General features: G+C 39.8%; 1 protein-coding gene across 9 annotated transcripts in view; it reads right to left on the bottom strand.

Annotated features, from left to right (window-relative positions):
• mdga2a (MAM domain containing glycosylphosphatidylinositol anchor 2a) overlaps window positions 1–24,544 on the bottom strand; it is a 226,214-nt gene that overhangs the window by 4,679 nt on the left and 196,991 nt on the right. For 4 of the 9 annotated variants that reach the window (XM_035392026.1, XM_035392033.1, XM_035392055.1 and 1 more), the window contains 6 exons: window positions 22,459–22,476; window positions 15,506–15,544; window positions 14,787–14,807; window positions 13,239–13,394; window positions 9,823–9,981; window positions 3,646–3,776 (listed from right to left, as the gene is read on the bottom strand). In XM_035392026.1, the coding sequence (XP_035247917.1) occupies window positions 3,646–3,776; window positions 9,823–9,981; window positions 13,239–13,394; window positions 14,787–14,807; window positions 15,506–15,544; window positions 22,459–22,476 (524 nt within the window). The remainder of the gene's footprint in view (window positions 1–3,645; window positions 3,777–9,822; window positions 9,982–13,238; window positions 13,395–14,786; window positions 14,808–15,505; window positions 15,545–22,458; window positions 22,477–24,544) is intronic. The other 5 variants (XM_035392081.1, XM_035392088.1, XM_035392096.1 and 2 more) reach the window with 3 other exon arrangements.

The following is a 24,544-nucleotide window of genomic DNA, read 5'->3' as shown; positions in this document are numbered from 1 at the left end:
TAAATGTCACCCTTTACGTTCATTTTCACTTGCAAATGAGAGGTTTAGATAAACTGGAATTGAACCAGTATCTTGATATGCCCCACGGACAACGTAGTGAAGCTACTGACATGAAGAAAAAACAAATCTCTGAAAAAACCAAAAACCTTGACAATGAAGAATTGCATAAAATAGTATCAGAACTGATAGGAATGATGGAAAATACTATGAAAATAAGACCCTGTTTGAAAAAAAGACAGAATAATCCTTAACTGACAGAGGCTACTTTCACTCTTAAGGCACCAGTACACAAAACAGAACTTTTATGTGATGAAGTATTCAAGGTACACACAATACATACATAAAAATGTAAAAAAAAAAAAAAAAAAAAATTAAAAAAAAACAACAAAAAACGGACCATATAATTTACTTGCTCTAGAGTTCATTTCATAAAATCCACAACCGATAGTGGCAAAATTACAGTGTACAGTTCATCTTTAACATGTTCGCCACCACAGAAAAAATGAAATGATATATCATACCTAAAAGCCGTCAAATTCAATAAGGTTTTTCAAGGAAAGACTACTTTTCACATGGGAAATTCACTCTTCAATAACGTGGCCACAGTGAAAAACTATTTTCCTTGAATTTCCGGCATTATTATTAGTTTAGATACTATATTTTACAAGATAAAGAGATCTTGTCAAAAGGACAGCCGGGGCCTTTATTCTGATGCTTTGAATGGCAGATAGATAAGAAGGGCGAAACTAATAATCTCCACCCAGGGCTCGTTTTAAAGCTAAGAGTCCTGTCTAATTCTTCCTACAACCTGCGCACCTTGTAAGAAAACCAATCACTGTTCAGACAAGAAAATGTGTCACCCCCCAAGGACCGTTCTCCTGATTGGTCACTTTGCCTCTTGGCCAATTTCTAAGGAGACGTGTCCGAATGAGTTGCAAATGAATTCTGAGCTAGAAATCAGCTTGAATGTGAACAGAGCCATTGTGGATTATAAAAAAAATTATATGGCCAACAGAACCATCAAGATGCAAGTGTTCGATATTTTGGAAGTGAAAGCAATGTAAGTACGGTACATTGCATGTGGATATTTAAAACCTCTGAATGCTTTATTTGGTAATCTCAGGCGCTGCCCTGATAGCTGAAAGAGTACGCAAGCTGTAAGTCTACTGACTACTACTTGGCAGTCAGTCCCAAACCCTGCCAGTGTGAACATGGCCATAGTGTCTAAACCAGGGTTTTTCCCGCATCGAAATGTCTCAGAAATGTCTCCCTAAGTTTTGTTGCCTGAGCTGCCTAAAGGATAAATCACTTTAAAAAATAAATAAATAAATAAATAAATAAAACAATTAAAAATGGTCCAATTTGGAATGATTCTGCATCAAAATTTTGACTGCTTTCAAATTTATGTGCAACCTTAGACACCAAATTAGCTACAGTAGAAGACAGAGAGTACAATTCAGGCGTCCACTATTAATGTGATTTTCAACAGAAACCGGCTCACTCCATAAATTTTGACAGGTTTATTCCTTTATTGGGCAATTGTCAGTTTATTTATGCTGCATCTGCCAATTTTTAACAAATCACATTAGAAATTTGCATACAATTTCCAAATCCCAAACCATTTCTCATTCAGTCCATTGTAAAAAGATTGCATATGGCATAAACCATTATCACATATCTTGGATATTTTCATGGAATTATGTCCAGTTACATCGTATATATAAATATACATTAAAAGTCAGCAGATGCCTCATAAATAAACAGAAAATGGTCTTATGAAGACACAAAACTGCCAAAATTTACAAATCTAGGTGGTTTCTGTTGAAAATCAAGTCTCTAGTGGATCCCTGAGTGCCATGGGTGGTTGCCGGTAGCCTGACTGTCTCACTCTTTTATGCAATTAAGTGGATTCTACTGAAGTTAATTTAACATGTCTAAGGTTGCACATACAGTAAACTTGAATTGCATTATCATTCAGAACCAAATCGTACCTGGATCCTGTGAGGATGAGAGGCAAAGAAGTTTTGGTTTATTTATTTGAAGGAGCACTCTGTCTCTCTCTCTCTCTCTCTCTCTCTCTCTCTCTCTCTCATGGGATCCAGGTAAAAATAATAAACTAAAATAATAAAGCCAAAATAAATAAAACAACAAGGCAGCCTTTCAGCTTTGTTTCTTGATGCACACTTTTAAATTCTGGAATTATTTGTAACACAATCCAGGAGTGTGCCTACTTAACCAGTAGGTGTGGTTCTCTGATTGCTCCGAGTCCCTCTTGCAAACCGAGCCCTGCCACAGCTATTTTCGCAATTTTGCGACAACAGTATAGCTGTAGTTTTTATGCAAAATCAGTAGATAGCTAGCTTGCCATCCATGAGACCATTTTGACCTAAAATCAAATAAAATTTGAATAGTCACGCAAGTTACAGTGAACCCATAACTCTGGCTTTTTATTCAACTATAACGAGGGGACTAGAATGTGTTTCTGGGTTGGGCTATTTGCTGAAATCACGAAGTAGCTAATATATCCATTGCATTGTGAACTTATGTTTATTATGGGATGGCAGTGATTGTTTTCAGATATTAGTCTGACCCTCATGTGCCTGGGAAATAACACCTTTAACAGAAATGCTCTTGTTTTAATTTTTGGCAAATTACTATGGTATGAATTGGAAACTTCACTCCGAGGTGAAGATTTTAATGCACTCCACTTTATGTCAGGTGGTTCTTTCCCTCTGTTGTGTATTAAAATCAAATAACTGCATACCTAATCGTGGATTAATTTTTACATCGCCTAATAAATACGTGTGGTTGAAAATACAAAAATGAGCCACTTTGGTTTAACAAATATATACTTGCTGGTGTGAGGATATCCTCCCAGTTTGCTGCTAAATGCAGCTAAATATGAGAAGACAACACATCCATTTGACCAACTGCCTCTGTCTCTGTCACACAAAGTCACCGCCTAAGCCCTATTTTGAGCCAGGAACAACCCTGTAAACTATAACAAAAGTCTGGACTCGAAAAGATACTAGCTTGGGATGGTTTTAAATGGAAATAAAACATCTTGGTGAATGTGCCAGGTTTGATGAAGTTAATTAAATCGATTGTGAGGAATCAGGCTGAGGCATATTGGATTTTTATGTCCCTGCAATATGAGCACTCCTCCCCAGAGATCAGCCATGTCTAACTTTTGCAACGATCAGCAAAACCAATAAAAAAAGAATCAATACACTTGACTGAGAATCCCACGGAGGGGGAATCCTTGTGTTTAGTTAACTGATCTTACTCTGTCACTGTGAGACACTTTGCTGGTAGGGTTATATTCACAAACATGCCAGCCTAAAAACAAACGTAATGGTTTATGTTGAAAGATTGGACCTATTCTCACAGTGCAAGTGCATAATAATATACCAGTTCAGTCCAGCAGAGCTAAGTAATGAAGCCTCTCTGGCTTCCAGTGCTCAATTCCAGTGCTATTCCTGGCCAGGTAGGTCATTCCAGATGTGCGACGTGATTCTGGATGTGTATGCTCTTTTTCTCTCTACCAAGCTAGGCCCAGAATAGGTTTCTGTGGAACACAGGACAACCGCTGACAGTCACCACCAGGAGCATATTAACAGGTGGACAGTACATGGAGTTACTAACCTGAAAAGCTGCTGTCGGGTGAATGTTCACTTTGGCTTGCTTCCAGCGGTCACCTTGATTTCCACTCAGTGTCCATATAGGGCTCTCGGTCATGGTCTGAGCCTTCAATCGCAAATAGGCATTCAGTGTGCCTTTGGATATAAAAAACAAAATATTGAGTTGTAAGGCAAGGCAAGGCAAGGCAGGGCAAGTTTATTTGTATAGCACCTTTCATATACAAAGGCAATTCAAAGTGCTTCACATAGATACAGAATAAGACACAGCATAAGAGTAAAATAGAGTAAGATAGAAAATAACAAATAAAACACGGAAATAAATAAATAAATAAATAAAATAAAAGTGCAGAAATTCACTTAAAAAAAGAATAAAAATCAAAATGCAAGAATTTAATCATATGCGATGCAGACCATAAAAGTTTTCAACCTAGTTTTAAAAATGGTCAAGTTTTGGGCACGTCTGAGATCTTCTGGAAGTTTGTTCCAGGTGTGTGTAGCATAATAACTGAATGCTGCCTCACCATGTTTTGTTTTAACTCTGGGAATGGTTAGTCGACCAGTCCCAGCTGACCTTAGGGGTCTAGCGGGTTTGTATGGTACAAGCAGGTCAGAAATGTATTTAGGTCCTAGACCATTGAGCGATTTGTAGACATTGTAATCATTATACGCCGCTGATATTGATACTTGGAGGTCTATGTTTATGGTTAATATTGGAAAAGACTCTGGCAGAAATTGCCATTTTTCTCAACATTAAGCATTAACTTGCCTTTCCCTTGTTCCAATACAGAGATGCATAGTTACCACCCGACACTGTAAACCACTCAACTAGACCACTTCTGTACATGTTGCATTATTTCAGACAAAGAAGGGTGGGCAAGCATGAAATCACAAAATGTAACAGCACTTATGTTCTTTAAATGGATGGATTTGCATTTAAATCATGCCCGCACATACTGATTTCATTTCGCTGAAATGCCCTTGAATGTATGCTGCTATGCATTTTAACTTCAATTGCTACACTTCATCTCCTTCACATCCTTGTAAACATATGAGACAGGCTGACTGCGGGATCTGATCACAGATGCTGCCTGCAGTGCGAAAAGCTGCTCTCCGAAGGAAACAACATGTTGAAGAGGGCTTTGATTGCAAAACTACCCACATTTAGTTCTTCAGGTGCCCCACCATTGCAGGGCGACAATATTTTGGTAGCAGTTAAGAAGAGGAAATCTCATGTTTATGCAGTGAGACACTGGAAACCCTGACGATGTGCATATCCATTGAGTGCAAGCCGCATTCCTGTTTGGGAAAACACATTTCTCCCTTTTATTCATCTCACCCGACAGAAGATATACGATTCTCTCCAGTTTCACTCAGCCTTTGAGTGTTTCTTCGCCACTTGACACTTGAGTGCCACATACACGTCCGAGGCGCAAAAAGGCCCTTGGCAAAAAACCCGGTCACAGCTGCCACCTTTGGTATCAATCATGAAGGTGTTCAAATCTCTTCACCACCTTGCCACACACTTTCACCAAACTAAGCCTGTCAGACCTGCACTAAAAATTATTCAAATGCAAGAGGGATATGTGGAACCTTAAAAAGCTGTAACTTTATTATTCACTATACATTTGCAACATTTGTATTTGCAAATTAAAAATGCTTTTACACAAAAAGACAACAGAAGTTTGTTGTGGTCTTGTTAAAAGCACTTTGAGATTTTATGCTCTGTTCTTTTTGTTCAATGAAGTCTTAGGAGTATAAACATCTCCACAGGAGCTCATGGTTATCCTCCTACTCCTGATATCAACAGGATTATGTGACTCTGATTTTCCTTTCTAAACAAAACCAGTATCACTGCCAGATTAAAAACACATTTTGACCCACAGCATTAATTGGCAGTGTTAATAGTGTCTTTTGAAACATTTGTAAGCATTCCTCCTTGACATTTGTTGAGAGGGATGCTTTGTTACATTTTGGTCTCCATTTTGTTTAGTCTCTCTCCCTGTCTGGGAAGCTGACTTTTGTCTCCTGCACCAGAGGGGACGGCAAAGCGAATATCTTGAAATCAAACGGTGAAGGCACAGTCACACAGAGGTAAGCTGCGGATTCCTGGGATGGCCCACATAGGGAGCTGGTGATCACATGATTACTAAGACTTGAGAAACAGATGCCTCCCCATCGCAATATGAATCACGCAGAGCTACTTTGTACCCAGCTAGAGGTTTTGGCTGGGGCTGACCATCTCCTTCCTGCTCTAGTAGAGATGCCTAATTACTTACACCTACAGTATAAGCATACTGTACAAACAACAAGGGATTAGTTCATGCATGGATAGCACTGAATACATATATTTTAGATCTATGCCAGGTCTTTGTATCTTTCTAATGGGCCACTGCAAGCCTATACATTGCTTACATATCATTCCATGGTTTGATAGAGATTTTCCACAATTACTACAGAAATGTTAATGGGGGATTAAGTGAATTAAAGCCCTCTATTGTGCAGAATTATTGTCCCCATAGGGTTTGTGGGTGCCTTTTCCAACAAGATCAAATGCCACTTCAGCAAAATCAGAAAACTGGAAACTAGATCAGTGGGTAGACAAGCATTGGTACCGTGCATAGACGTTTAGCCTTCCTTGGGGACAACCCTCCCGTCAGTGGTTGCGTTAATGCAGAATTCTGTGTTTTTTACACAGGTAAGGAGTGGCAAAATTCAGGAGAAAAAAAACAGCATTCTGAAATTAAATAAATGAGAATGCAGTGTTTTTTTCCAATTAGTTTTTAATTATTGACTAAGCGCTGTTTTTATGATATAAGTTTCAACTATTCGAGTCTCTTGGGGTTCAGTTTATAATATGGTTTCTTATATTTACATATTCTTAAAGCTGGCATAAATATTAAAAACATGCTTTTCCATCAGTGCTGTATTCCCTGGTCTCTTCCTTCATAACTCCTACTTTACAGTGCGAATTGGAAACGTGAGAAATGATTGACCTGAAAGATTGTCTGAACTGTACATTTTCTAGCAATTTTAAAAGTTTTTTAAAAAGTGCCTTAATAGACCAAAATCAGCAGTAGAAATAGGTGTATGAACATATACATCAGTACCACAATGTTTGCGTCATAAGGGTGTGTACTCATGTCCAGTGTTCATTAGATAAATGTTCCTGGGATCTGGTGCTTTCTTTTGTAAGCCAATCACGTAAGTTGGATGAGTGGTTCTCAAAACCTGTTTAGTTTCTCTAGGTACTATGGAAAGGTACAGATGTGTCTTTGATTGTATCAGTGTTTTATGGCCCTTCACAACTGGTAGCAGCACAGGCTCTCTAGACTAAACGAGTGGGCAGCTTCTGCATTCCTTATATCCCCACTGTTCCCAATGAAAGGTGGCTTTGGTTGATAAAAAAAGTTTTTTGAGCTATATTACAATACAGATTGTTTTTTCTCCACACAATTGTCCTCGGTCACACCCCTTCATGAATATTCACAGCTCATCAGAACATCATTTTGGATTATTTTAGTTTCTACAACAAGGAGACAGAATGTGCAATGTTAAGAGTATGGAGTAGAGTACTAGCTGGGTCTGTAGAGTCTGTGTAGCTGCGCTAGGGTCCACCAGTTCCATCACAAGCAGGAATGCATTTCATTAGCCTGCATTCAACAGGCTTTGGATTTGTTCCTCAGTCCTTGGGGCTGGAGCAACCTGATATGAACTCAAAGGCTGAAGATTATCAGCAATGTCTTACAATGGCCTCTGGAGTTTTCTAATCCTATGCCTATGTTTTAGCTGACAACGATTTTGGGAAACAAATCACATCACTGACACCAAGGTTTCTTTGTACATTAGCTTCACAGGGAAACTGCAGAAACTCCCAAAAGGGTTTCCTTAAGATTCATTAGCAGAGAGCGCTAATGAGATTCAGATTTCAGTCACACTGCCTGCATTTCCTCTGTAATCAACTGTTTTGTATTAGTTGCTTAAACATTATAAAAAATGAGCAGGCTTTAATGACTTCTAATGTGTTTTTTTGTACAGTGTCGTTATTTTTAAACAGGCAACTTCAACTTAATTATTTAGACAATGTTGAACTATAGTTAATAATGCCTCACTATATCACTGTCTTTTAATAATAATGTGGTATTAATAAGTTGATATATTCTGTGAGAAATATGGACACAGCAATTTGGACTTTGTTAGAAAATCAAAAGCATTATTTGTCATCACATTCCCAAACAGGGGGCTTCATAAAATTTGGATATTAATTTCAAATAAATTGTATATCCGTTTGCATTCCATTTCTGTGCATGACTGGCATACAAAATGAATACTCACAATATTCCTGATTATGGCTGAAGAAGTGGCTTCAAATTTCAAGTACGTTTTGCAAATAAAGCAATTGTTTATTTTTGAAAATTTCTACCACAACGTACACATACAATGTTTATGTCATGACTAGGGCCACCACAGTTTGTCTCCACCATGTGTCCTGCAGGGATTTAAACCTGTATTTCAATGGTTATCCTCCAGGGGACCCCACAGTCACTCCAACGGCACAGTCAAGTGACTAATCATACAATTGAATTAAATCTTGTGAGTCACATCTTATCCGAAAAGGGCTGGTGTGGTGTGGTTTTTGTATTAGCCCAACATTATGACACCTGATTCTACTTAAAGTCTTGACTGGAGACCACGATTAGGTAATTAATTGAATCATGAACACATTTTTGATTTTATTGGTGCAAGCGAAAGGTTATATAAATGCTCTCATTTTTAAAGTGGCCATTTCCCACTGCTTCAAACAAAACTCATCATGCCCCAGTAAAACACTTTAAATTATTGCAGCATGTCCATGGTAGTAAGTAATCAAACTGAATTTAACACGTGAGGGTCACTTGTAAATATATTGCTGTCAATCATCGTCTGTGCTTAATTAATGGCAATTACTTTATCAACTTATATTACTGAGGTGGTCTGAATGGGATAATTGTTCGAGAAGGGCCTTCAAAAAGAGGTTACCGCAACCTCTAGGTGGCAGAGGACTGAAGTACCATGCAAGAAAACAAGAGGAGACAAACTGGTGGCCCTAGTGATGACAACTGCAGATCTCCTCATGTGGAAATAAGTGAATGGATTCACAACCGCTGTGCGCTCATAAAAATCAAGTAATAATGATGCATTTCATGACGTTCATCAAAGCAAGATTTAATAGCAGGCAGCACCATGTGAACTGAAATTAAGACTGCACAGGCAGTATAAGAGGACAGTAAGAGAAACAGCACAAAGAGAAGAAGCTGCTTCGCTCATTCCGGTAAATATAGCATTTTCATGGCCTTGGTCTTTTCTGCCTTTTATCATCACACAGAGGGATCAATCTGACCAAATGGGAAATGTCAAGGCCGGTCTAACCTTTGCTAAGTGGTTGTGGACCTTTAGCCTCGTACGATGTGTGCTCCTAACTGCCCGGCGGTCTGTCAGCTCGCACGCAGCCTCTGCTCGTCGATAAACCCTAGTGCGGATTAGTCTACCATGACAGACACCACAACACACCACAGCTTCCCTCCATATGACTTTTCTGTGGAGACACTCTTCCTACACTAACGGGGCACATAACCTTTGCTGATGCTCATCCTATGCACACCTGGTCAGCTATTCAACCAGCATGGGAGTGCATTCAGAGAAAATCAAACCTGATATTAAGAGGTCCCTATTTCGCAGCTTTGTGGCAGCCTTGCATTTTGGCCAACAAGCACGGTGAATAATTCTATTTCAAGGCACACAACTTTCCAAGCTCAGGAGATTCGAGGATTGTAGGAGATGCAACAAGAGGGCCACTGAGGTACTGGGGGATGCCTACACATTCATACCTGCAGGTTATGTCTGGCATCGGATTGTATCCAGGTCCCCAGGACACTACCAACTGCACTTTTTGGAGCCGGTGTTACCTGCGGTTATTTCAGGTTAGCTACCTTGCTGAACTGTGCAGCAGCACTGATCCATCTGCGAAACAAACCTGCGGCCACAGGTTAGCGATCCAGTTCCAAACACCTGCGCCACACTGGCGACAGCTGCCAAATACTAAATTATGACAGCATATGTGGCTCATGTTACTTTCAAAACACATGATAATGGGCAGAAACTGTTTGCTCCGTGGAGACGATGGGCTAGACGGCTGAAATCTTACCTATGTGTTTCCCGTACATGTGATAGTAGAAGCTGAAGCAGTAGGCAGAGTTGGTGGTCCCGTACGGGTTTTTGGGGGCGATGTTAAAGGTAGGGCTCAACAGACGGGCTTTGTCTCCCTCCATTCGCGGTCTCGAGGTCTCGATGTACATGTAGAAACCTGAATGTTGCCAGGAACAGATTACATCTTTGGTGAAAATGTGCTCACTGATACATAACAGCACCATCTCACAACACCTGTTTCCAGGATCCATCATTCTCTTCAGTCACTTCTTTCCCTATCTGCATTTTTCACTTGTGTCCTGTCTATAGGGAGGAAGTCAAACAACTTTGATTACCGTCGACCAAATCTTTGCAATGATGTTCTTAACTAGCCTAGTATGCCAGGTCTCGTTTGTATATCATTTGTGAACACATTTACCAAACTCTAATCCAAGGAGAGTCATATCTGTCATCGTTAACTGTCTGAGATACTGTCATGTGCATCACACCCCTCATCATACCCCTCACCGTTTATGAATAACCAAATAAAATATCACTAAAGGTGTATGCAATCGAATTGCAAGTATTCTGTTTATGGAAATACTGTCGCATTTAATTTGTTTGATGTAGCATGAGTTTAAGCCATTGCAGAAGCCTCTGATATGTACACAGTGAGAACAGGGGAAGGCCCGTCCCTCAAGGGCCTGCATTCCCATAGGGACTATGCACATCTCAATTAGCAGGTGAATGCAACCTGGAAAAGTGGCCGATTTAATTTCAGATCTAATTAATTACTGCTGTAAAGCAGTCAGTGGAAAATGGTCCCCTTTGCTCACTCCCAAGACAAGAGCCTGTTCTTGCCTTGTTCATGGCTTCAGGATACTGCTCATAAGGAGGCAAGTCTTACTGTGTACAGCACTAACTTATGAAAGTTTTTCATCTTTATTTTGTGCAAAATCAATTTAGAAACTGAGTGTGGTAGAGCAGCTTGAAAACAGGTACACTGTATTTCAAATGGGTCAGTCTGATTAATTTAAACTAAGACAAGGCAGTCTGTAATGGACTGCGGTCAATGTGGCTGGCATTACATAACTTCTTTTGCCAATTAAATTTAAGAAAAAGCTTTGACCCTCACAACAATTAAGAAGGAGTGTTCTCTCAAAGCCTGCCAGGATTTGCTGATATGGCATGAAATCTTGTGCTGACCTTCCATGTTTGCTCTTCCTACCATGACCATAGACAGAAATTCCCTCTAACCCCCAACAAACAAATACCATCTTGTTGTGAACATTGTATTTTTTTTAATAGCGTTATTTAATTGCAGATAATTACAGCATACAAAGAATATTACTGCAACGAAACCCCTGGACAACGTACTTGGACGTTTCAAAGCCTTAGGTGATTAAAGCGATGCATTATTTATAACAATGAAGGCTGCTACATGGCTGTAAAAGCCGAGAATACATCAACCAACCTCTCCCTAAGGAGCCCCCACAAATTAATTAGTTGATTTTAACAGGTCCCTTTTGAAAGTTTAATGAAGGGAGACTAGACCCAGCCACTGTGGGTATTTCCGCTGCCTGGTGGTTGGCGTCTCCTCTTTCCTTCAGGCGGATATCGATGGCCCGGGGGGTGACAGACCCCCATATTTCATCGTGCCCACCCTCTCCTAATGAATGGGCCCCGCCAATCCCGCTGTGACACGAATGCCCGTCAAATCTGGCACGCCGCTGTCCCTGTGCCGCGGGGACACGGAGGGAGGACCAATTACAGCAAATGTAGCGGAAGAAGGAGCAGGCATCAAGAACAAGAGTGGCGCCATCGAAAGAAAGCTGTGCCCTCAGTGACGGCTGACATTCTCAACAGCCAATGATTCGACTGCACAAAAAATTTCCTGGCGTCGCACATAATTAAGGCTGAAGGGAATCGATACTGCAATAATGGTGATATAAAATGGGGACACATTATAACAAATTATACAATTTACATCTTATTTTGGACACTAGTGAGGTTTAAACAAAGTAAAGACTAATTGGCGGGCTTGAACCGAAGGCTGTTTTATGAGCTTCTGATGGCACCTTTCCTGGGAGGGTCTTGTTTATTCAAGCAATCTGAAACAATTTTGCATGGATAAAGATTACGTTTGCATCAACTTCAAATCCAGTGCACCATCTGGAATGAACAACACTCAAAGCAAACCCATTTTTAAACACAATCTACAAATACATTCAAATACACCCTCCCTCAATGTTAGAAATGACTCACAAGATGAGGTGACTTTAACACTGTTCCAGATTGTTCATTCCAAAAACAGCAACAACAATGACGAAAGAGGTCCTTGTCAAAAATACTGACTGAAACACGTAACCAGAAATTTACCTCTCAAAACATGTATTTTGAACAATAAAATGAAAAAAAAAAACAATATCTTGATGCATTGGTTAAAATGGCTAATAATGTGTTACCGATTCCTGTCTGCATGCTCTATGATGCATTCAGCTAAAAGCAATGTGACAATAAAAACAGCAGGTCTGTGCAACCAAGCTTTGAAGCTTAAAGGTTCATTTACACACATCTACAACTGAAGTAAACATACGCCTCAGCAATAATTACTTCAGTGTTTGCACACTGAACCTGGCAGTATGTCTTTGTCAGTTAGTAAGTCATTGGACACGTAGCCTGGCACACTCAAATAAGCTATTAAGTGTACACCAAGGTTAGCCCTGTCCTGTCCACAATCGTTCTAGCAAATAATTATTTCAGGGCTGAACTAAATGACTCTACAGCTTCAGAAAAAAAACTTTGCAACTTAAGAAACAACTTAGATGTTACTGTCAGCATCTGAAATCGCAGTGCATTGTGCATTGTGTCGTGAGATGAAACACCCTGGGGGAAATTAATTTGCACTGTGTATTTCAGTGCTATGCCCTTTGCTACTCAGTAATGTAAAAACAGGACAATGGTGGCACAGACAACATTATTGCACAATTGGAAATATAAAGAAAGAGAAGTGTGGAAAATTTTAGAAATGAATCAAGATGATTTCAGAACCAATCTGAAGACGGGGAGTCATTGTTATAGCAGAGGGAAAGTGTTTAGCTGAGACACTCTAAAAATAACAACATTTTTTCCCACAAGGGAAAATCATGTGTGTTCTTAAAGAAAATAAATTACTGATGCAGTGAACTGCGGAAAACTAAATTTTGTCTGTGACATTAGAAACTTAAGTTCTCCCTGCATTCTGTTGAAAGTATATCCTCAGTGGACTGAGGAGTCCCTTATTTACTTGCCATATTTCTTTAGTTCTGTGTTTAATTTTGTTTCTCTGGCACAACGCTGAAATATGTTTGGAAATGCAGAAGCTGAAACTTTTGGGTGTGAAGCGGTAATGCGGGTGGTAATGCACGCGGCGCCGGGGACACGTGCTGGGCTCACCTTGTTTGGACCCGCTGCGGTCGCTGCTGGGCCCGGTGTTGGGGGTGTACTTGGTGTCTCGGGTGGCGGCGCTGTGGCGGGTCCAGTCAAAGTCGTCGCTCTTCTCTTGGGTGAACATGCAGATGGGCTCTTCCTCGAAGCTGCAGTGAAACTCTCCTGTTGACGGGAGCAGAGACGGGCTGGTAGGGCACGCATGCTTAATGAGAGGACACCTCGCAATGCATGCACTGCACCTGGCCAGTTTCCTGGGTGCAAAGCATCATTAAGGGAAATTACCGGGGATATTAACCTCAATAACGTTTGTTAATGGGGCTGTAATTGTATAAAAAAAAATTACTAAAGGAAATTATACTCTAATTATTAACAGGGCTTGAACCAAGTGATTCTTGATACCTCTGTGAGACTAAGCTGCATATATAATCGTATATTAAGCAGCGGTATCTGGACCATTTTCCAGGTGTTTGCTATGAAAGACAAACATGGTTTAAGCGGGCTCAACCAAACTTTATTCAGTCAATCTTTCAACTTTAACATGAAAGCACAGGATGCCTCCCTCCCCCCATTTCTGGCCAAATCAATAAAATGCTGCATATTTCAGCTGTGCTGTTTCATTGGTTTTGCTGTGCTAAATACATTAAGGCTCTGCTATGCTTTGTGCCTTTCTCCTGACTTCTCCCTCAGAAGCTCAAGGTTTAAATGTCTGCCACACCTCTATGACCAGCGCCAATTACATTTCTTCACAAGCTTTGTCAGCAGAGCATGACCCCTGACATAAAGAGCTATGCTGTCATTTTCAGTTTGCAAACGTTGCTGCCAGTTGAGTTGCCCAAGGGATTAGCCTTTTCTTGTCTCTCAACATGTGCCCATTAGTAGTTTGACATTCATTCTACAGCAAAAGACAATGTCATCAACTGATGGTTGCAACCAACTGCCAGATCTGCAGTTAATCTGTCCCATCGCTTCTCTCAAATTATGATTTGCATTTTGTGTACAAGTAAATGCTTTTGTTTAATTTTCATTTCAATTTCTTATACATTCGTATTTCATCTCATCTCATACTGTACATCTCTCTCTCTCTCTCTCTCTCTCTCTCTCTCTCTCTCTCTCTCTCTCTCTCTCTCTCTCTCTCTCTCTCTCTCTCTCTCTCTCTCTCTCTCTCTCTCTCTCTCTCTCTCTCTCTCTCTCTCTCTCTCTCTCTCTCTCTCTCTCTCTCTCTCTCTCTCTCTCTCTCTCTCTCTCTGTCTACACACACGCACAAACTTATAATGTTATAGAACTGAATTGAATCAAAACCAAACCAAGTCTGTGGTTCCAAAATGCATTTTAACAAGATGTAATGTTACAATGTCTTACACATTCCATTTTAATTATTCTAATAAACCAACATAAATTATCTGCTGAATATAATAACAGATACAATTGCAATATAATGGGCCTACAATTTTTCATGGTGAAACAATACACCCATTTTTATTGTAGACCATTTTATAGTAAACCATATATTTCGCATTACACAATTAAATTGAGTTTTATAGAGGAAATACTTACTGAGGTGTGGGTTGATTGGAGCTGCAAACAAAGAAGGGAAAAAGTTATATATGAGCTAAGCCTTCACATTATCAAATATATCATGCTGTTTTTTTAGAGATGAAAATGACTGTCATGGAATGAATATCCATGTGCATTACTATTTGTCCCTGAAGAGCATTATGAAACTTGAATAACAGATGTTTACAGACTCAAGAAAATGGCATTGGTATATTTGTCTTCTTTATCATTCTAAAAGAGAGGGAGATTATGGGAAGTGAAGGCCAGCACAAATGTTAAGCACAATACAGGGGTGAATGACATGACATGGTCTTTTTTAATTTAATTCAGAACTGTCCTATCTGTACTCAGCAGCAACAACAACAGTGCTCTCTGCAATCTGAAGGAGCACGCCATTGCATTCTGGGAAAAATACTGGAGAAAAGTGGAGTGGAGTGGAGGTATGTTGCTGAGGCAGATCAGTTAACCACGCAACCCTCTGCTGCCAATTGACTGGACTACTTCCCACATACAGTACGCAGACTTCGAGCCCAGATATAAATGCAAATAAAGTATTTGCTTTCAAGGCTAGACTCCTTCACCGTTCCAGCGAATTCCGCCTTTCCTAATGCGTGTGAGGGCAGAGAGCCTGTGCTCACACAGGAACTGGGAGCGTGGGCGCACCTCACGTCAACGCACTCATGGCATGGCAGATTAGCGGGGAAAGGATATTCACTCACAAGTGCCTCCAGATCTAACGTGGGCACCCATCAGTATCTCTGAGCAAAACAAAACAACACCAACCAAAGGTCAGAGAGGACACACATATCTGCACGCACACACACAACACGCACGTGCACACACAATCTCACAGTAAGAGAATAAGAATGGAGATGTGGAGATACCCTAAAAGGAAAAAGCAGGGGTTAAGCTCACCTGGCCAAGTAAAAAAAAAAAAAAAGTCAATCAAGGCTAAATGTTATAGGGGAAAAATGAGTAGAATAACATAAAAACACAGTAAAACTGATATGAAAAAATGTTTTGTGTTTTTAGTTATATAATAATACCGTAATAATTCTAGATACTTTATCAGTGATAAAGTGAGCTGTAGGAAATAGCCATAAATTGTAGTTTATTGTAGTATTTAGAGAGCACTGCAATCTTTTGATAATGTCATGCTAAATTGGCTGCTTATTACCTTTTACGGTTTTCTGTCTGTTTATCAGCTATTTTAACAAGAAGCCATAACCAATGTTGCAAGGTAGTTATTAACTGTTTTCATACAGTGTACACAGGGCTTTAAAATAAGTGTGACCCATTTATGTCATATATCAATTCAACGCATAATCTTCTCTGTATAACAAGTTTCTAAAATAAACAACAGCAAAAAAAAAAGAGGAAACAAATTAGGATTTTGGAATGGGATCAAATGTTTGGCTCGCACTAGGACTTTTCAAAGTATCTGCAGAGACCGACGGTAACTAGATCTCACTCCTGAGGTTCATCCGCCTCCCCCCCAGCCCATCCAGCTGTTTCTGAGCAGAGGAAGGAGGGAGAAAACGCTTGAGCTAACACAAACAGATGTTGCATATTTGGGTAATGCGCACAGCATTAGCAGAATGTCTAATTAATGGGCTCGCCTTTCTCCTTGCTGCTGTTTCCATAATTAATGCATGTGTGGGGGAAGGGCGGGCGCCATTTGCGCACAGTCAACATGATTAAATCCCCACATTACAATGTTTTCCTTATTTATAGATTTGTACACCTTCCATCTGTTTGTGATTGAGGGTCATTTTGAAATAATGAGTTTGAACGCACCATAGTTCTCTCACCTTCGCCTTAAATAACCAAGGCCCTCGTTTTGCTTTGTGTTATCTGCCTGCACGTAGGTAACAGAGAGCTGATGAAACTATGATTGGCAGTCTCTTCCAGCTGAAGTCACATTAGGCACTACTGATAAGATCAACGTGAAATACAATAATAGCTTAGATCACCCAGTTCTAAAATGGAGTTTATAGTATATATGCAGTTACATGATGTATCTTCTCAAGGCTGGGTGTGTGTGAGGAGCGGGGAGGGGGGGGGGGGTGTGGAGTGCATGCAGGTCTGTATGAGAATAGGAAATCTGAAAACCTGTTCTCTCAACGGAGTGAAAAAGACATACTTAAGGGAGGTGGGGGCTTCAAGAATGCTTACATGTTTTAGACAATCACCAGCTGATGGCTTTAAACTTCATGGTACAGATTATGGCTGTATTACCTCTGTACGCTTCAAATTTAACCATGTCATTCATAGCTGGAGATGGTATGCCATCTGTGGCAAAGGTGCTACTCCACAAGTGGAGGCTGAACCATGTCTGAAGCATTCTGAAGAAAACAGGGTCTACAGTGGTCAGACACAACATGGTCTTTTTCCCCACCAGGGGTTCAGCAGTTTTGAGCTGGTGGTGGGTTCCTCGAGTCACCGCTGCTTTGGCTACACCCAGCGATGCCCACAAGCTGCCGACTTTCATTGCTGAAAGCTGCACTTCTCCTCTGTTCGGCAGCAGCTCCCTGTGGTAAGGTCTGGCCTTTTTATGGAAACATAAATGTAGGCTCATGTGTGATTGGATAAGAGGAGTGCACACACTTCAGCTGCAGTGCCCCTTCCCCAGATGCCAGCGGCACAGCAGTGATTCAAGAGGCAAAAGAGATGATTGCATTTTTGGATGAAAAATGGGTGAAAACTACAAGGCGGTTTGTGACTCACAAAGATTTCCCCATGCTGTAGCACAAATAGTTAATGAGAAATTCACAAAAGCATAGAATAGCCAAAGATGTGAATACCACCACCATCATCATCATCAAATCTTCTGCTGCTTATTTATTGACATTATATAAACTGGCATCTCCCTTAACTGTGGAACACAATCTAGAATAGCTTCAGGATGATTATCAAACACAGTTAAATGATCAAGCTCTACTATTTGCAGCTCACCAGCACCCTCTGTATAGTACGCATCAGGGACATTCATGAACCCTTAAATCTTTCCCATGCAGTAAAACAGTGTAGACCTTTGGGCATAACAGATATCATAAAAAACTGTGCATATCGAAAATTAAACTCAGAATGCTAGAAGGGACAAGATATCAAAAATTCATATCCCATTTGCATGCAGCAGCTACCTTACATGGAGATTCAGGGAACTCAGTAGGCTCCACAGACTACAGCCTTGCTGTACGACAAACTAGACACTTTTTTCCGTTTTACCTTTCATTTAGTGTTACAAACAGCATGGCAAGAGGTCAGGTAGCCTTGTTGAAGGAACGGCCAATCTGACAAAAGGAGGCTCCCATCTGCTGACCTCCCAATTACCACATCGTCGGGGGGGGGGATGTTATTACAGTTGACAGACACGGAGCTCCTCGACACTATCCCCCTCTCCTCTCACTTTGTTCCTCCCTCCCTCCCACTCTCCCACTCTCCACCTCCTTCCCATTGTCCACACTGCTGCAGCATGTCCTTCATCGAGAAACATTTAATTCAATTCTGAAATTACAGCAATTCCAACACAGCCTGCTTGTATTTAATCAACATAAAATCTAATATTCCCCATGAGTGAATCATACTAAATGTACGACAGTCAGATCAAATGCAATTACTGGCATATCTAAATATGGATGACATGCTAAGAGTTGTTGGTTGGTGAAAATGGGAGAGGAAAAAATGTTATTGGAAGGTGCTGTGTTTGGCATGCCTGCACAGGTACTAATCAGTGGAACCACACAAACATAAATTAGGAGAGTCATAAAATATACTTTAAAACCTGTAATTACGCTGTATCTGCTTGTTTTATATAACTAATAAGCTTGGATATCTAAGATAGGATCACCCTGTTTTCATTTCATTGTGACACCTCTCCTATTTCTCCCTGCCCAGCTGTCACTAGCTAGATTCCCTTTGGCATTCATTTGTATAGATTTGTCAAGCTGAGTCACAATTATTAAGGACCTAACAAAAGTCAATAAAATACAAAAAGCTTAGTGTTTTATTCAGAAATTCAGAAAATTTTGAAATAACTGGTGTAAATGGATATTGATGGTTAATCACTGCCTTTGGCAACCCCTACTTTTATCTGAAAAAAATACAGGTACATTTTAATTCAGAAAACTGTACTATCAAATAAACGGGTGTAGATAATGGATGGATGGATGGAATATTTTCATCTACCTTTAATGGTAAATACAGTTTATTGGTAAATCATATTGGCAGTTGCAAGCATTTACCCTCACTTTAGACTGTAAACAGAGAAAGAAAATGAACATTTAAAAAAAAATATTCTATGACCCTACTCCTTGCTTTCAAGTCCAAAAATTATCCCACAGTAGTATTACAGAATGAAGAAAAATGCTTTCCACAGAGCTGATTTCAGTGTCAAAATGATTTCAGCTCACATGAATCTGTATAACCACAGGTACAGGTATAATCCAGCCAACCCTGCTGGTCTGGGAGCCGATTCAACGGTATGAACAGCCAAGAAATGTACTGCTGTAAAGATGAGGTGCCATTCAAGGCCTTGCAATGAGCGTGTTCTTTTTCTTTTTTTTTTACTTTTTCCACTTTACTAAAATAGATCAAAATGACAGTCGAAAGAAATTACATTAGAGGGTACATTCCATTTGTCACCCTGAATATTTCTTTTGATCAGAAGCTGCCTACCACCTTTCAAATTTACCACTTCAGAAATCGCCAGCTCCATAGTAATACTGCTGTAAATGTCTGGGAATGGGAGACCAAGAATCTACCGACAATTCATTTGAATTCTGCGCACGCATTTTCGGTATTTTGTTACAATAAAGACATCAAAGAGAAACACTTCCCCCATATAATGAAACCTGATATAAATAAATCTTACATAAATAGTTTCATAAATATATAAAACCATGAAAAGCAGGATGTCTTAACGCTAAACACGGCTTAACAAAAATGTCAGATATAATACATATATATTTTTAATTATCAAATTAAAAATTAATCACTTAGATTGCACTGATTATACCTCAAAAAGATCAAAATGAATGCCCAAATACCTGCTTGTGATAATCAATCAATATATTTACTTTCAATGTATATATTCAAGAAACATATTAAAAATCTCAATCCATATACTCAAGAATGACTTATACACTCAAAATTATATTTAAACTTTAATTCTATATGTTCACAAATCAACCTATATGCCTTCAGCTGTATGGACTATTAAGAGCCTGAATAGGCTTCTTTACAACACAAGACACTGTAGTATATCACATTAATGCAATCTCCACTATCACTTATCAGATAATGTAATAGTCACACACAAAAGTCTGCAGCGGTGATGGGTAAGTGCTGTAGAAAGAAAGATATCCCATACAGTTAAGGCCTCCCAAGTGCTATGTTGTGGCAGCACAGAGCATACAACATTTCCACTGTACAAGGTTTCATTATAACAAAATTACTGACAAACACCTGCCAGATTGAAATGCTGTCTGGGCAGCAAAACCAATAAATTGCTCTAGGGGACATTTAACTGTGTGTTCAGTATCTTTCTACTCCAAGACAAACCTTTGTAGGTTGTATGTATATGCCCATTTAGCATATAGATTGATTATGTGACAACCACATTGGTCTGTGACTTACAATTGCCGTGGTCACATATTATAACGACCAAACTGTGTATGATGAATGCACATTATAATGGTTAAGATGCTCATCTCATGACCCACCACATAACCTTCAAATCATGCAAGAAGGTTCATAAGCCTCAAAGCCACAAGTGGGTTGCGAATATGATAAACGTATTATATTTTATACTATATATAAACTATATGTAATAGTTACATTTGTTTTAATCAGTTTGATTGATTAATTAGCTCGGCACCCATATTTTATCTTGTCTAACCATTATGGTGTAATGCAAAAATGTCATTCTTGCCATTTTGTCTTGTGCTGCTTTACTTACAATTACAAAACTTAAAACACTGTATTATATATATATTTTGTATTGTATTGTTTGGTGAATGTGCACATACAAATCTTTGACTTTCAGCATACTCACATGCTGCAAGCAGGTTCAGGGATGCATTAATCCAAATATATATTCATTTTAATGGGCTGGATCTTTGCACCCATATCATGGACAGTGAAAAGACAGGATAAAAAGCATTAACCTGCACATTTCACTTATTCTTTCACTCAAACAATTTTCAGTGCTCAAAAGAGTTTCATAGCACGATGTCATCTTTATAAAGCCATTAGAGCTGGCAGCTGCCTGAATAACATGTTTCAACGCCAGTTGCAACTGAAAAAAATTATTTAAAACTAGTTTAAAAAAATTTTGCACACATAATAGCCACATATTCCTTTGATTAAACTATGCTTGCTCACATAGTGTAGCAGCCATATTGTAAACTGTAAAGTCAATGCATGCAGATTTGATTGAAAGCCTCTCCCTTTTTGCAGTGTCTTACATAATCCACTTATGCTACAAATGTGTGGTAAACACATCCATACAGTATCAACTAGAACACATTAAAATACCTCTCAATATCTTCAGCATCTATTACAGCTCAGAAGCCTACGGGAATTGCTTATAACCTTTCAGTTCCTTTAACACTGACAAGACCTTTGTAATGAAGATTTCTGCTGTAATAGCCACACTAAAATGGCAGATGGTGGTTTAATTTTAGGCTGGAGGAAAACGTCACCAAAACACTAAAAGCACATATGCATTCTACAGTAGAGGAAATAGATGTAGGATAAACATCTTGAGTGACAGTATCTCAAGCTGTGTTACTACTTCCAAAGAATTGCCACAGCTGTTTCAGATATGCAGTTAACTGAAGCCACACAAAGGCACACATTTCAACTGCTTTCCCGATTTCAGGCTATTAAAAGACAACTAGTCAGAGAGTACGATTGTCGGCACTCTCCGTGTCAAATGGGGGACTCCATTAGAGTAGAATTAATGGGTGAATAGAGTACCACTTTTGGTTCCAGTGGAATTAAGGGTTGTTAATGTACTGGTTGTTAATTAACTAAACCTAAAGCATTAACCTGGGATACATTATAGAGCTAACCTGAACTTCAAAATATACCTGGCTTAAAAGTGGAATTTTTTTTTTTTTGACCACAGCGACACAATTGTGAGCTTGAAGTTGTGCGGCTATCTTCTTTGCCAATTACTAAGTTGCAGTGGGGAGTAGAGAAAGTGCAATATAAAAGGAACGGGTTGAACACTATGAGCCAGAAGGGAAGGTCAGAGACCTGTCATACTTGTTTGGTCATGTCTGGTTCTCTCTGGTGATGAAAACTCCCACAAAGTGTTGCTCAGTGGAGGGCAGTTGAGGGGTAATAGGGGGCTTTTTGTGTGTTGAAGAGGGCATTGGGGGCTCTGACAGCATGAGATGAGATGAGGTGCCAGCCGATACTGTTAGAGATGGACTTGCTAATGAGGCAACCTTGCTAATGAGACGACCTCAGAGCAGGGGTTCAAGCAATGGCACGGCTGCACGCTGCAAAAAAGCCAACTACTGTTTGTCATTGTTCACACACCGTGCACGTGAGGGTGCCAGCTTTCCTTTTTGTGTGCAGTGGCACCGGCTTGCCTTCTGGCTGGATACAGGGGTTGTTAGTACCCACAGATGTGCATGACAGGTGATTTGGGATACTTTACCTTCACCTCTTCTGACCCCTTTGTAAAACAAGACAAAAAAAAGACAAATGAAAGGTAGACACAAAGTCAAAAGTCAAGCTCATGCATAAATAATAGCATGCAAAACCATAGAAATGCAGGAGTTGCAGTAAACTGATGCATGAACACATTCCGTTGTTGAATTACCAAATATAATATGGTCCTGGTTGGCCTACTGCTTTGTTCAATAAATAAAATCACAGTAGTTGCGCCACGTGGAATGGGTGACATTCAAGATCAAGATGTGACGTGTATATGATTGATGACTGCCACCGCTGGAGTGGCACAGGGGGCATGGGAGATTAGAGAGGAATGCTGTTTGCGGAAAAGCAGATCATGCCAATGGATTGACAGTAGACCTGGAGCTACATACTCCCTACTGAAATATGTGAAGTGGAGGTAAGGGGCTCTAAATTGTGTCACGGTGGACATACAGTACATTGCATAATCACTCCTGACATGGAATCAGAGCACAGTGTGCCTTTAAATACTTCATATTGTCCAGTTTAAATAGATACGTACTACTCCCCAATTATGCTATTATATGTTACTGTGTTCAAAATATGTGTAGTACTGAATAGAATACATATTTGAAGACAATTGCAGACAGTCAGTTATACCTGGGTTTTAGAAATAGAACTCTGCAGAGCACCTTTGTTACAGTCACAGGAATTTGTTTGTACTCACATAAGAAAAGTAAAAAGAACAAGTTAAAAATCCACCAATTATGTAATGTCATGTCACAGCCGTAACTGGGTATCAATTAATTGGCCACTCATTTTGAAACTACACGAGCAGTTAAAATGAGACACCAAAAGTGTCTTTCAGAAAGGATTCTGTTTTCTTCCTGTGTTCCACCTAAGTTTTCTTCAGTTCACGGCTGACGTGAGCTGAGAGTTATGCATGAACATCACTAATGGAGAAGGCTCCACTAACCCCCTGAAGAGAGACGCCGGTGCTTTTTCTCGACAGTGGAGTTCACGATCGCGTCTGCAGAGACATTCGGAGGCAACGCCGCAATTATTTTCACTCGCAGTGTTTTCATGCTTTGTCCTTGCCTTTTGGAATTATCAGGTCAGCGTTTAGCGATTCCACCCCCGCACACCTACGTAACCTCCATTAATGCCTTCGTTTCCTTCCTCTTTCCCAGGATTCCTGAATAATTAACATTTGCCCTACTCCTGCCTACAACCCAGATGCTTCAAAGCACACTTGGCAGAGAAGAGCCCTTGAAAAACTCCTTTGCCAGTCGATTAGCTGTTTACCCAAAGCAGCGCCTTCAGATGCTCCCAGCTCCTCGTTTATTCAAAATTCATCAATGAATTTAGAATAAATATATGTTTTCTACAACCAGTAGGTGTCTCTGTTACATTATAAATCCCACCCCAGGCAGCAAGCAGCAACTTTATTATATAAATAAGTTGCATGTTATACAGCTGGATTTATGTAACTGAGCCATATAATTTACATGTTTAGGGCATATACACATTTCCCTCACAAGCTTTCAGGGATGAAGATGGACATGAGCTGTACAGTCAAGTGTTCTGTCTGAATAGCAGTATGTGCATATATTTAATGCTCTCAATAGCATCAGCCAGTACAACAAACCTACTTTTTTCAAGCAGGACTTTAAACGGAATTCTCAGAAGAAACAGAAAGAGTCCCTAATTAAGTCTTGATTACAATTGATGATGGTTTAGTATGACAATGGTTCAATATCTTCTTGAGATGTAGGCAAACTTTCTCACTCTCTAAATAGGTCCCATTTGGCTTATAAGGGATGCATATATTAACTCTGTACCCATTTCTCTACAAAGCCCAAGTCTTTTAGAAACTGTGCTCTTAATCACACTCCTCTATCTCTCCCCTATTCCACTGTGACAGTAATATATGCTTTGGATCTAGCCCTCAGGCATAATTCCTCATGTTTTTGGCAAACATATCCAAAGCCTTCCAAGAAAAGATGAAATGGATCTGCATAAGTGAGTCCATGGTGATACAGTAGCTCACCGTCTTAACAGAAAAAAAAATGTGAACACGTATTCACTCATGTGACACGCTAAGTGTA

This window comes from Anguilla anguilla, chromosome 1, assembly GCF_013347855.1.
Source record: "Anguilla anguilla isolate fAngAng1 chromosome 1, fAngAng1.pri, whole genome shotgun sequence".
In the NCBI taxonomy this organism is placed as follows: Eukaryota; Metazoa; Chordata; class Actinopteri; order Anguilliformes; family Anguillidae; genus Anguilla; species Anguilla anguilla.
The sequence above is the reverse complement of the archived record's forward strand: the minus strand, read 5'-3'. Positions and strand labels throughout refer to the sequence as shown.